Here is a 14,988-nt window from a genome sequence, read left to right on the forward strand (position 1 = left end):
CACAACAAGGTACATCATCTTCGTCAGTTTCTATTTAAACTCCTGTGAACACGTTCATAAAGTCTCTCAGTATTTGATATGAAGATATGTCTTTGACTTTGGTGGTCATGTGACACTCACAGTCTCCAGAACGTTCTACGGGTCAAGGTCGTTGAATTGTTTTTCTTCTCCTCCTCTCTGTGAAGTTCCTCCGTACATCCAGCCCTTCGAGTTCCAGCGCTTCACCATCGGTCAGCGCGTCTTCATCCCGTGCGTGGTCATGTCGGGCGACCGGCCTCTGGACATCACGTGGCAGAAGGACGGGCGACCCATCCCGGTCAGTCTCGGGGTGACCGTGGACAACATTGACTTCACCAGCTCCCTGAGGATATCCAACCTGACCCCGGACCACAACGGCAACTACACGTGCATCGCCCGCAACGAGGCGGCTGCTGTGGAGCACCAGAGTCAGCTGATCGTCCGAGGTTCGTCAGGATAATGTCTGTTGCTCAATGAAGAAGTTTTTACCAACATATGTTTGTTTTTGTTCAACAGTCCCTCCACAGTTTGTTGTCCAGCCTGAGGATCAAGATGGGATTTATGGGAAAACTGTGACACTCAACTGCTCCGCGGAAGGTTACCCACCGCCCACCATCGTATGGGAGCACTCCAAGGGTGAGGAGATAGAAGTCGTATGTGGTCACTCCAAGGGTGAGGAGATAGAAGTCGTAGGTGGTCACTCCAAGGGTGAGGAGATAGAAGTCGTATGTGGTCACTCCAAGGGTGAGAAGATAGAAGTCGTATGTGGTCACTCCAAGGGTGAGGAGATAGAAGTCGTATGTGGTCACTCCAAGGGTGAGGAGATAGAAGTCGTAGGTGGTCACTCCAAGGGTGAGAAGATAGAAGTCGTATGTGGTCACTCCAAGGGTGAGAAGATAGAAGTCGTATGTGGTCACTCCAAGGGTGAGGAGATAGAAGTCGTATGTGGTCACTCCAAGGGTGAGAAGATAGAAGTCGTATGTGGTCACTCCAAGGGTGAGGAGATAGAAGTCGTATGTGGTCACTCCAAGGGTGAGGAGATAGAAGTCGTAGGTGGTCACTCCAAGGGTGAGGAGATAGAAGTCGTATGTGGTCACTCCAAGGGTGAGGAGATAGAAGTCGTATGTGGTCACTCCAAGGTTGAGGAGATAGAAGTCGTAGGTGGTCACTCCAAGGGTGAGGAGATAGAAGTCGTATGTGGTCACTCCAAGGGTGAGAAGATAGAAGTCGTATGTGGTCACTCCAAGGGTGAGGAGACAGAAGTCGTATGTGGTCACTCCAAGGGTGAGGAGATAGAAGTCGTATGTGGTCACTCCAAGGGTGAGGAGACAGAAGTCGTATGTGGTCACTCCAAGGGTGAGGAGATATATGTCGTATGTGGTCACTCCAAGGGTGAGGAGATAGAAGTCGTATGTGGTCACTCCAAGGGTGAGGAGATAGAAGTCGTATGTGGTCACTCCAAGGGTGAGAAGATAGAAGTCGTATGTGGTCACTCCAAGGGTGAGAAGATAGAAGTCGTATGTGGTCACTCCAAGGGTGAGGAGATAGAAGTCGTAGGTGGTCACTCCAAGGGTGAGAAGATAGAAGTCGTATGTGGTCACTCCAAGGGTGAGGAGATAGAAGTCGTATGTGGTCACTCCAAGGGTGAGGAGATAGAAGTCGTAGGTGGTCACTCCAAGGGTGAGGAGATAGAAGTCGTAGGTGGTCACTCCAAGGGTGAGAAGATAGAAGTCGTATGTGGTCACTCCAAGGGTGAGGAGATAGAAGTCGTATGTGGTCACTCCAAGGGTGAGGAGATAGAAGTCGTAGGTGGTCACTCCAAGGGTGAGAAGATAGAAGTCGTAGGTGGTCACTCCAAGGGTGAGGAGATATAAGTCGTAGGTGGTCACTCCAAGGGTGAGGAGATAGAAGTCGTAGGTGGTCACTCCAAGGGTGAGGAGATAGAAGTCGTATGTGGTCACTCCAAGGGTGAGAAGATAGAAGTCGTAGGTGGTCACTCCAAGGGTGAGAAGATAGAAGTCGTAGGTGGTCACTCCAAGGGTGAGAAGATAGAAGTCGTATGTGGTCACTCCAAGGGTGAGAAGATAGAAGTCGTAGGTGGTCACTCCAAGGGTGAGAAGATAGAAGTCGTATGTGGTCACTCCAAGGGTGAGAAGATAGAAGTCGTAGGTGGTCACTCCAAGGGTGAGAAGATAGAAGTCGTATGTGGTCACTCCAAGGGTGAGAAGATAGAAGTCGTATGTGGTCACTCCAAGGGTGAGAAGATAGAAGTCGTATGTGGTCACTCCAAGGGTGAGAAGATAGAAGTCGTAGGTGGTCACTCCAAGGGTGAGAAGATAGAAGTCGTAGGTGGTCACTCCAAGGGTGAGGAGATGAAGTCGTATGTGGTCACTCCAAGGGTGAGAAGATAGAAGTCGTATGTGGTCACTCCAAGGGTGAGAAGATAGAAGTCGTATGTGGTCACTCCAAGGGTGAGAAGATAGAAGTCGTATGTGGTCACTCCAAGGGTGAGAAGATAGAAGTCGTATGTGGTCACTCCAAGGGTGAGGAGATAGAAGTCGTATGTGGTCACTCCCAGGGTGAGAAGATAGAAGTCGTATGTGGTCACTCCAAGGGTGAGAAGATAGAAGTCGTAGGTGGTCACTCCAAGGGTGAGAAGATAGAAGTCGTAGGTGGTCACTCCAAGGGTGAGAAGATAGAAGTCGTATGTGGTCACTCCAAGGGTGAGAAGATAGAAGTCGTATGTGGTCACTCCAAGGGTGAGAAGATAGAAGTCGTATGTGGTCACTCCAAGGGTGAGGAGATAGAAGTCGTATGTGGTCACTCCAAGGGTGAGGAGATAGAAGTCGTATGTGGTCACTCCAAGGGTGAGAAGATAGAAGTCGTATGTGGTCACTCCAAGGGTGAGAAGATAGAAGTCGTATGTGGTCACTCCAAGGGTGAGAAGATAGAAGTCGTATCACTCTAAGAACATCTTGATCTAAACTGCTCCAGTCGCAGTAAGAACCACATATTCAACAACCTGCTCAATTTAAAACTACAGAATGATCGTCTGGAAGATTCTTTTAAGATTCAAATGGATTCTTGGATTTATTTCCTCGTTGTAAATATATCCTCTCGTTACTATAATATTTAATAAGTACAGTTTCACGTTTGAAAAACACGACTTGTAACCAGAGTTTTACAATTATTATTATTATTATTATTACTTATGTATTTACTAAGTAAGTAAGTCATGTATTTCGTAGACACTTTAATCCAAATTTTTAGGTAGAACTTTATTGGTATAAATAGACTTACAACACATTTACACACACAATCACACTGGTGGGAGTAGGCTGCGAGGCAGTGCACCAGCTGCACTGGAGCGATCAGAGTAAAATGACGAAACGCCACAATCTTATCTGGGCTGCAAATAAATATTGTTTGTTTAATGGGTCACCTTGACCCATTAAACATGGGTCACCTTGACCCATTAAACAAACGTGTTTGAGGAATAGAATTAAATCTTTATGTTTCCATCAAATACACCAGGATGTGAGAGTATTGTGTGTCAGGGCTCAGTGTGAACCTTCGCCTCACTTGTCGTCCGGACGCACAAACGTGAGTTTAGAGGTCATTCTCTCGCACCATCAGAGGGTTGCCGGAGCGAAACCCACATAAACAAACGCTCAGGTGCAGGACGGCTAGAGAAGGGCAGACGAAGGCGGCAGGTGAGTCGAGCCTCTTGAGCAGATGAAGAGGAGCCCCAGGTGTTCGCTCCGTCATCCATGTGACCAGGATGAAAGAATCACAGACAACAGCCAATGAGTTGTGTGTCTGTGTGTCTGTGTGTCTGTGTGTCTGTGTGTCTATGTGTCTGTGTGTGTGTGTGTGTGTGTACGAGGACAACCATCAAAGCAATGAGAGAATTAGATCTGCTTTTCTGCCTTTGAAGTGTGTGTGTGTGTAGGTGTGTGTGTAGGTGTGTGTGTGTGTGTGTGTGTGTCCTGGTCACAAAGGCCTGATGCCTGATGAGCACCATCTGACCACGTCAGTGTGAACACGTGTGTCCAAGAGCTCTTGGTGTGATTTCCTGGACTAGTGTAGAAAGTGGTCGAGTGTGTTTACGGTTCGACCAGCGAACGTCTGGCAAACTCTCGGTCGAACCTGAGCCGCTCGAGATCGTGAGTCTCTCCGGGAGACGAGGAACATAAGTAAAGGTCATGTGCTATTAGCATAACAAGCGGCTCTGTTTGGATATGCAAAATCCATAATTCAAGGAAAGATGGTCGTCGTTCTCTCCGACGAGCGGGAACACTTGACCCTTCGCTAACCACGACCACTTGACTGCATTTTAATTAAAGTTGAAAACCCGCAGCTCGCCGAGCAGCAGACGTCTGCGAGCTAACGCTAACGCTAACGCTAACACGCTCGTGTCCTGCTGCTGTTCAGAGAGAAGATGAAGAATCACTCGTGGTTTAGGTCACAGGATTATATTTACATCCACGTATAAGAGCCACGATCGGCTGCAACATGATGAACAAAAGCAACAGTTTTTTCATTGACAACAATACAAATATGACAAATAGATCAATAATAAACTATTATAAATAAGTAATAATTGTTTGAAAATGAACCAAATGTTGCAGCTAATGCTACAATTTAAAGTAAAATCAAAGGTGTAAACAATAAAAATAACTGTTTTCATCACTGTAGTGTCTTAATTGAATTTAAAGTGTCATCTGAAACTAAATAAATAAACACTAGTTATTAATGACGGCGTCGACCAAAACTAACAACAAATGAGTTGATTCTTAAATATAGAATAAACGTACAATCGATTGTTCAAACAATATCAACAAAACATTAAACGATCAACAACGAGGGACACGATACGAATGATTGAATGTCTGTGGAGGGTTTTTAATGTATTTTCATTTGTTAAATAGTTATTAACTATAGTGGACGCACAAGAAAAGCATCAAAGAAATGAGTTGATCATTAAAAGACAACATGACCAAACAATAACAGGAGAATCATTAAAAACATAAATGAGAACAAACATAGTCGTGACAGCTGAAGAACTCAAGTATAAACACAAGATAAACCTTTAATGTTTGAATGAACCTCATTTAAAATAAAGGAACACGTGGATTAATGATCAGTGATAATGAGCAGCTCATGATAATGAGGAACAACAAGGTTAACAAGACGCTTCGTTTAACATCAGTTTGTACCAGCAGGTGATTAACATGCTTCGACTCAAAGAACCAGATCTCAGGGGAACATTAGGTCCATCTTTGATAAACATGAGGATTGGATGTTGAAGGCCTGGTGTTGTGTTGTTGTTGTGTTGTTGTGTTCTTCATGAGCACCGTGTCTGATTGCATCACTACAGCGGTTTACTGGTTTAACATTTAAGTCTCTTGTTTATCTACTAAATCTGACTGAACCAGTAAACACACACACGCACACACACACACACACACACTCACACGCACACACACACACGCACACGCACGCACGCACGCACGCACACACACACACGCACACACACACGCGCACGCGCACACGCACACACACACACACATATAGACACACACATAGACACATAAACATACACACACAGACGCACTCACACACACATAGACACACACTTGGACTCACACACATATAGTCACAAACGCACACACACACACACACACACACACACACACACACAGACGCACTCACACATAGACACACGCATAGACACACACTTGGACTCACACACATATAGTCACAGACGCACACACACGCACACACACACACACACACACATAGACACATAAACATACACACAGAGATGCACTCACACACACATAGACACACACTTGGACTCACACACATATAGTCACAGACGCACACACACACACACACATAGACGCACTCACACATAGACACACGCATAGACACACACTAACACACACACTAAAACACACACATAGACGCACACACAGACTCACACACACACAGACGGACACACACACACACTGTGCTGATAATGTTCTTGACACCCTGCAGCTTCTAAACAGGTGTGTGACTGATCTGCTGATCTTCAGGTGCCGGGGTCCCTCAGTTCCAGCCCATCCTCCTGAACAGCGGCTCTCGAGTCCAACTGCTGAGCAACGGTTCACTGCTCATCAAACATGTGCTGCAGGACGACAACGGCTTCTACCTTTGTAAGGTCAGCAACGACGTGGGAGCTGATGTCAGCAAGTCCATGTACCTCACCGTCAAAAGTAAGAGATACTAGAGGATGCTAATGTTTCTACTGTTGGTCTTCATCTGATGCTTCAATGTTTCTACTGTTGGTCTTCATCTGATGCTTCAATGTTTCTACTGTTGGTCTTCATCTGATGCTTCAATGTTTCTACTGTTGGTCTTCATCTGATGCTTCAATGTTTCTACTGTTGGTCTTTATCTGATGCTTCAATGTTTCTACTGTTGGTCTTCATCTGATGCTTCAATGTATCTACTGTTGGTCTTCATCTGATGCTTCAATGTTTCTACTGTTGGTCTTCATCTGATGCTTCAATGTTTCTACTGTCAGTCTTTATCTGATACTTGAATGTTTCTATTGTCAGTCTTCAGATGATACTTGAATGTTTCTATTGTCAGTCTTCAGATGATACTTTAAGGTTTGGTGTTGTGATAGTGTAGTAACAAGTATATATGTGTAGTATTGTCCGGTACTTGACTCTGGTGTTGTGATAGTGTAGTAACAAGTATATATGTGTAGTATTGTCCAATACTTGACTCTGGTGTTGTGATAGTGTAGTAACAAGGATATATGTGTAGTATTGTCCAGTACTTGACTCTGGTGTTGTGATAGTGTAGTAACAAGTATATATGTGTAGTATTGTCCAGTACTTGACTCTGGTGTTGTGATAGTGTAGTAACAAGTATATATGTGTAGTATTGTCCAGAACTTGACTCTGGTGTTGTGATAGTGTAGTAACAAGTATATATGTGTAGTATTGTCCAGTACTTGACTCTGGTGTTGTGATAGTGTAGTAACAAGTATATATGTGTAGTATTGTCCAGAACTTGACTCTGGTGTTGTGATAGTGTAGTAATAAGTATATTTGTGTAGTATTGTCCGGTACTTGACTCTGGTGTTGTGATAGTGTAGTAACAAGTATATATGTGTAGTATTGTCCAATACTTGACTCTGGTGTTGTGATAGTGTAGTAACAAGTATATATGTGTAGTATTGTCCAGTACTTGACTCTGGTGTTGTGATAGTGTAGTAACAAGTATATATGTGTAGTATTGTCCAGTACTTGACTCTGGTGTTGTGATAGTGTAGTAACAAGGATATATGTGTAGTATTGTCCAGTACTTGACTCTGGTGTTGTGATAGTGTAGTAACAAGTATATATGTGTAGTATTGTCCAGTACTTGACTCTGGTGTTGTGATAGTGTAGTAACAAGGATATATGTGTAGTATTGTCCAGTACTTGACTCTGGTGTTGTGATAGTGTAGTAACAAGTATATATGTGTAGTATTGTCCAGTACTTGACTCTGGTGTTGTGATAGTGTAGTAACAAGTATATATGTGTAGTATTGTCCAGAACTTGACTCTGGTGTTATGATAGTGTAGTAAAAAGTATATATGTGTAGTATTGTCCAGTACTTGACTCTGGTGTTATGATAGTGTAGTAACAAGTATATATGTGTAGTATTGTCCAGAACTTGACTCTGGTGTTATGATAGTGTAGTAACAAGTATATATGTGTAGTATTGTCCAGAACTTGACTCTGGTGTTATGATAGTGTAGTAAAAAGTATATATGTGTAGTATTGTCCAGTACTTGACTCTGGTGTTATGATAGTGTAGTAACAAGTATATATGTGTAGTATTGTCCAGAACTTGACTCTGGTGTTATGATAGTGTAGTAAAAAGTATATATGTGTAGTATTGTCCAGAACTTGACTCTGGTGTTATGATAGTGTAGTAACAAGTATATATGTGTAGTATTGTCCAGAACTTGACTCTGGTGTTATGATAGTGTAGTAACAAGTATATATGTGTAGTATTGTCCAATACTTGACTCTGGTGTTGTGATAGTGTAGTAACAAGGATATATGTGTAGTATTGTCCAGTACTTGACTCTGGTGTTGTGATAGTGTAGTAACAAGTATATATGTGTAGTATTGTCCAGTACTTGACTCTGGTGTTGTGATAGTGTAGTAACAAGTATATATGTGTAGTATTGTCCAGAACTTGACTCTGGTGTTGTGATAGTGTAGTAACAAGTATATATGTGTAGTATTGTCCAGTACTTGACTCTGGTGTTGTGATAGTGTAGTAAAAAGTATATATGTGTAGTATTGTCCAGTACTTGACTCTGGTGTTATGATAGTGTAGTAACAAGTATATATGTGTAGTATTGTCCAGAACTTGACTCTGGTGTTATGATAGTGTAGTAACAAGTATATATGTGTAGTATTGTCCAGAACTTGACTCTGGTGTTATGATAGTGTAGTAAAAAGTATATATGTGTAGTATTGTCCAGTACTTGACTCTGGTGTTATGATAGTGTAGTAACAAGTATATATGTGTAGTATTGTCCAGAACTTGACTCTGGTGTTATGATAGTGTAGTAAAAAGTATATATGTGTAGTATTGTCCAGAACTTGACTCTGGTGTTATGATAGTGTAGTAACAAGTATATATGTGTAGTATTGTCCAGAACTTGACTCTGGTGTTATGATAGTGTAGTAACAAGTATATATGTGTAGTATTGTCCAATACTTGACTCTGGTGTTGTGATAGTGTAGTAACAAGGATATATGTGTAGTATTGTCCAGTACTTGACTCTGGTGTTGTGATAGTGTAGTAACAAGTATATATGTGTAGTATTGTCCAGTACTTGACTCTGGTGTTGTGATAGTGTAGTAACAAGTATATATGTGTAGTATTGTCCAGAACTTGACTCTGGTGTTGTGATAGTGTAGTAACAAGTATATATGTGTAGTATTGTCCAGTACTTGACTCTGGTGTTGTGATAGTGTAGTAACAAGTATATATGTGTAGTATTGTCCAGAACTTGACTCTGGTGTTGTGATAGTGTAGTAATAAGTATATTTGTGTAGTATTGTCCGGTACTTGACTCTGGTGTTGTGATAGTGTAGTAACAAGTATATATGTGTAGTATTGTCCAGTACTTGACTCTGGTGTTGTGATAGTGTAGTAACAAGTATATATGTGTAGTATTGTCCGGTACTTGACTCTGGTGTTGTGATAGTGTAGTAACAAGTATATATGTGTAGTATTGTCCAATACTTGACTCTGGTGTTGTGATAGTGTAGTAACAAGGATATATGTGTAGTATTGTCCAGTACTTGACTCTGGTGTTGTGATAGTGTAGTAACAAGTATATATGTGTAGTATTGTCCAGTACTTGACTCTGGTGTTGTGATAGTGTAGTAACAAGTATATATGTGTAGTATTGTCCAGAACTTGACTCTGGTGTTGTGATAGTGTAGTAACAAGTATATATGTGTAGTATTGTCCAGTACTTGACTCTGGTGTTGTGATAGTGTAGTAACAAGTATATATGTGTAGTATTGTCCAGAACTTGACTCTGGTGTTGTGATAGTGTAGTAATAAGTATATTTGTGTAGTATTGTCCGGTACTTGACTCTGGTGTTGTGATAGTGTAGTAACAAGTATATATGTGTAGTATTGTCCAATACTTGACTCTGGTGTTGTGATAGTGTAGTAACAAGTATATATGTGTAGTATTGTCCAGTACTTGACTCTGGTGTTGTGATAGTGTAGTAACAAGTATATATGTGTAGTATTGTCCAGTACTTGACTCTGGTGTTGTGATAGTGTAGTAACAAGGATATATGTGTAGTATTGTCCAGTACTTGACTCTGGTGTTGTGATAGTGTAGTAACAAGTATATATGTGTAGTATTGTCCAGTACTTGACTCTGGTGTTGTGATAGTGTAGTAACAAGGATATATGTGTAGTATTGTCCAGTACTTGACTCTGGTGTTGTGATAGTGTAGTAACAAGTATATATGTGTAGTATTGTCCAGTACTTGACTCTGGTGTTGTGATAGTGTAGTAACAAGTATATATGTGTAGTATTGTCCAGAACTTGACTCTGGTGTTATGATAGTGTAGTAAAAAGTATATATGTGTAGTATTGTCCAGTACTTGACTCTGGTGTTATGATAGTGTAGTAACAAGTATATATGTGTAGTATTGTCCAGAACTTGACTCTGGTGTTATGATAGTGTAGTAACAAGTATATATGTGTAGTATTGTCCAGAACTTGACTCTGGTGTTATGATAGTGTAGTAAAAAGTATATATGTGTAGTATTGTCCAGTACTTGACTCTGGTGTTATGATAGTGTAGTAACAAGTATATATGTGTAGTATTGTCCAGAACTTGACTCTGGTGTTATGATAGTGTAGTAAAAAGTATATATGTGTAGTATTGTCCAGAACTTGACTCTGGTGTTATGATAGTGTAGTAACAAGTATATATGTGTAGTATTGTCCAGAACTTGACTCTGGTGTTATGATAGTGTAGTAACAAGTATATATGTGTAGTATTGTCCAATACTTGACTCTGGTGTTGTGATAGTGTAGTAACAAGGATATATGTGTAGTATTGTCCAGTACTTGACTCTGGTGTTGTGATAGTGTAGTAACAAGTATATATGTGTAGTATTGTCCAGAACTTGACTCTGGTGTTGTGATAGTGTAGTAACAAGTATATATGTGTAGTATTGTCCAGTACTTGACTCTGGTGTTGTGATAGTGTAGTAACAAGTATATATGTGTAGTATTGTCCAGAACTTGACTCTGGTGTTGTGATAGTGTAGTAATAAGTATATTTGTGTAGTATTGTCCGGTACTTGACTCTGGTGTTGTGATAGTGTAGTAACAAGTATATATGTGTAGTATTGTCCAATACTTGACTCTGGTGTTGTGATAGTGTAGTAACAAGTATATATGTGTAGTATTGTCCAGTACTTGACTCTGGTGTTGTGATAGTGTAGTAACAAGTATATATGTGTAGTATTGTCCAGTACTTGACTCTGGTGTTGTGATAGTGTAGTAACAAGGATATATGTGTAGTATTGTCCAGTACTTGACTCTGGTGTTGTGATAGTGTAGTAACAAGTATATATGTGTAGTATTGTCCAGTACTTGACTCTGGTGTTGTGATAGTGTAGTAACAAGGATATATGTGTAGTATTGTCCAGTACTTGACTCTGGTGTTGTGATAGTGTAGTAACAAGTATATATGTGTAGTATTGTCCAGTACTTGACTCTGGTGTTGTGATAGTGTAGTAACAAGTATATATGTGTAGTATTGTCCAGTACTTGACTCTGGTGTTGTGATAGTGTAGTAAAAAGTATATATGTGTAGAATTGTATACACAAATATTCTTTAATCTTAATTTATTTTACTGCTAATGCTCCATTAATTCATCTTGAAACATCATTTTTTTAGTATTTCATTCATATGTTGCTGTACCTTGTGTGTACTTATCCTCCTTTATATGTGCGATTGTTGTGTGTGATTTAAACACTTAGTCTGAGCTTTTATTTCTTAGTTAAAGATAAACCTGGTCAATGTGTTGTTAGATCTTTGTTGATCCTCCTCCAGACACAAATATACGTCTAAGTTATCTTGTGATTAAAACATGAATAAAGTAGTCAAGAGCTCGCGATGCTGAAGAAACTTGTCAGACGTGTCACGGCGTGTAATGAAGGCAGTGAAGGTTGAGAGGTGCCAGTGAAGCTGTCAGCAGTGCTTTCATAGGTCACTCTCATGACTGGAGAACCAGTTGCTATGCAGCACGTTGACCTATGGCTGCTCCAAGTCCTCCTTCCTTCTCCACCCACTGAACAAACACTGAGAGACTCTTGATGAAGGAGCTTTTATCACTTCATCCTTTGTTTCATACGTTTATTGATCTTTCATCAGCAGCAGTTTATGTTGGTGCTTCCATCTCAACTTGAATCTGTGGAGTTTTATTTAACATACATTTAAAAACAGATCAAATAAATAAATATACTTCCTCATTTGGTGGAAGATTTAAATACATTTAAAAAAAAAAATGTGTGTGTGTATATATTGATATATATTATATGTATATATATATATATACATACACATTTATATATATAAATGTATACACAGCATAATATATAATAATAAACAGTATTCTCTCTAATGAAATCATTGTGTAATTACTTTTTCTTGTTTTTTCATTAAATATTCCTTCTTTTCTTCATCTTTCATTGTTTTGGTAGAAGATTCTTAAATGATCGTTCTATTAACCAACACTGGTTCAAAGCATGTAACATGACATGTAACATGACATGTTACATGTCATGTTATATGTCATGTTATATGTCATGTTACATGTCATGTTACATGTGTTCCTCTCTTCTCTTCTCTTGTGGTGTTCATCACGTCCATGATTCTCATTTCACCCTTTATTAGTTTCCGTGTGTTGAGTGGATCCTTCTGTTGACGTGGCCTCATTTTTACCAGTCGATAGCAGCCGTCGTTGATCAGTCGCCGGCGGTACATTGTGTGTATTGTGTGTGATTCATACTCTGCTGCTGGTGTGTGTTTGTGTGAAACAGCTGAAACTCCAGAGTGCATTTCTGCCTCATTTAAATCCGTCAATACTTCAATTAGAGGCTGACAAAGGGCTCCAGGGAAGAGGAGTCTGCAGGTTTCTCTGCTTTAGTGGCTGTTTCTGACTGTTTGCTGCTCAACACCTGAGAAGAACTAGTTCCTGGTCTGCTGCAGCGTTACCTTCTTAACTTCACTGTGAAGAATGAATGATTCTTCATTTTAACAGCATTTATTTAACCTTCATGTCAACAATACATATGAGCCGTCATACCTCGTTACACTCACCTGAACAGATCCTGTAACGCTTTGCCGCCCAGCCAACCAATCACAGCTGTGGATGACTTTTGACAACACAGAATTAAAATACAGTATTGTACACGTCACTAAATAGATCAGTGTGCAGAAAGGCATCATGGGAGTTCAGTGTAAGGTGTGTGTGGTCATTAAGATCTGTGGTTGAAGTTTATCTGTTAATAAATAAATCACATGTTTGTAACACAGTGAACGAAGTTGATGGTCTTGCAGCTTCACAGTATATATTTAAATATGTAGTACTGTGATAAATAAATAAACAACATTTAAATATGTAGTACTGTGATAAATAAATAAACAGCATTTAAATATGTAGTACTGTGATAAATAAATAAACAACATTTAAATATGTAGTACTGTGATAAATAAATAAACAACATTTAAATATGTAGTACTGTGATAAATAAATAAACAACATTTAAATATGTAGAACTGTGATAAATAAATAAACAACATTTAAATATTTAGTACTGTGATAAATAAATAAACAACATTTAAATATGTAGTACTGTGATAAATAAATAAACAACATTTAAATATGTAGAACTGTGATAAATAAATAAACAACATTTAAATATTTAGTACTGTGATAAATAAATAAACAACATTTAAATATGTAGTACTGTGATAAATAAATAAACAACATTTAAATACGTAGTACTGTGTTAAATAAATAAACAACATTTAAATACGTAGTACTGTGATAAATAAACAACATTTAAATACGTAGTACTGTGATAAATAAATAAACAACATTTAAATACGTAGTACTGTGATAAATAAATAAACAACATTTAAATAAATAGTACTGTGATAAATAAACAACATTTAAATACGTAGAACTGTGTTAAATAAATAAACAACATTTAAATACATAGTACTGTGATAAATAAACAACATTTAAATACGTAGAACTGTGTTAAATAAATAAACAACATTTAAATACGTAGTACTGTGATAAATAAATAAACAACATTTAAATACGTAGTACTGTGATAAATAAACAACATTTAAATACGTAGAACTGTGATAAATAAATAAACAACATTTAAATACGTAGAACTGTGATAAATAAATAAACAACATTTAAATACGTAGTACTGTGATAAATAAATAAACAACATTTAAATACGTAGAACTGTGATAAACATTTAAATACGTAGTACTGTGATAAATAAATAAAGAACATTTAAATACATAGTACTGTAAACAACTTATTAAAGTTGAAGGTTAAATGTGACGAGAGAGTGGAGTCAGTTAAAATAAAAGACGCGACGTCAGGTTCGGTTGAAAAACACAATAATTTGATGTAATATTTGGATCAAATGTTCACATTTGTGTATTTCTTCTCTCAGTTGTACCTTCATCTGCTGCACGTGTTCAGTTCCATCTCCTCTCTGTGTTTTATCACCGCCTCTGTAATATCAGTGGATATTAAAAAGTATACATCACTCCAGCAATTATGGGCCATCAGGCAGGATTGTTGAGCCGGGGGGGCTGAGAGTGTTGTGTAGTGTTGTGTAGTGTTGTGTAGACGACACACAACTGTGGTCACTAGACCTGCACAAACGTTATTAAAGATCACGGATAAGGTTTTCATTTGAGACACAGATTCATCTTCACTTGATGATACATTGATAATGACCTCAAATGATGTTCTCAGCTTCCATGTCCCTTCAGCATCTGTTAGTACACATGTAGAAAATAGTACACATGTAGAAAATAGTACACATGTAGAAAATATCTTCTCTTGAGGATCAGAAACGTTTGGAGACGACACTCTCAGTAGATTCATCGTTGCTGCGAGAAATAAATCAAGGAGCGAGCAGCGTAGAGACGTCAGCAGGTGAACCAGTGATCGAATACATGAATAAAGACATGATATGTTGAAACTGAAGTGTTGATGGACGACACATTTTTCATTATGATGCAGTGATGACTGAGGACGAGAGGATACAGTGAGTCCAGCAGCTTTTAAAGCTGATGTTTGGACATATTTTGGTTTGAAAA

The 14,988-nt window shown here is 39.1% G+C and overlaps 1 protein-coding gene across 4 annotated transcripts in view; it reads left to right on the forward strand.

Moving 5' to 3' along the window:
• The window catches only part of dscamb (Down syndrome cell adhesion molecule b), a 121,753-nt gene that overhangs the window by 81,061 nt on the left and 25,704 nt on the right, over positions 1-14,988 (forward strand). For all 4 annotated transcript variants that reach the window (XM_087796460.1, XM_087796461.1, XM_087796458.1 and 1 more), the window contains exons 9-11: positions 186-464; positions 535-654; positions 6,102-6,281. In XM_087796460.1, the coding sequence (XP_087652586.1) occupies positions 186-464; positions 535-654; positions 6,102-6,281 (579 nt within the window). The remainder of the gene's footprint in view (positions 1-185; positions 465-534; positions 655-6,101; positions 6,282-14,988) is intronic.

Source organism: Callionymus lyra, chromosome 7, assembly GCF_982586985.1.
Source record: "Callionymus lyra chromosome 7, fCalLyr1.hap1.1, whole genome shotgun sequence".
NCBI lineage: Eukaryota > Metazoa > Chordata > Actinopteri > Syngnathiformes > Callionymidae > Callionymus > Callionymus lyra.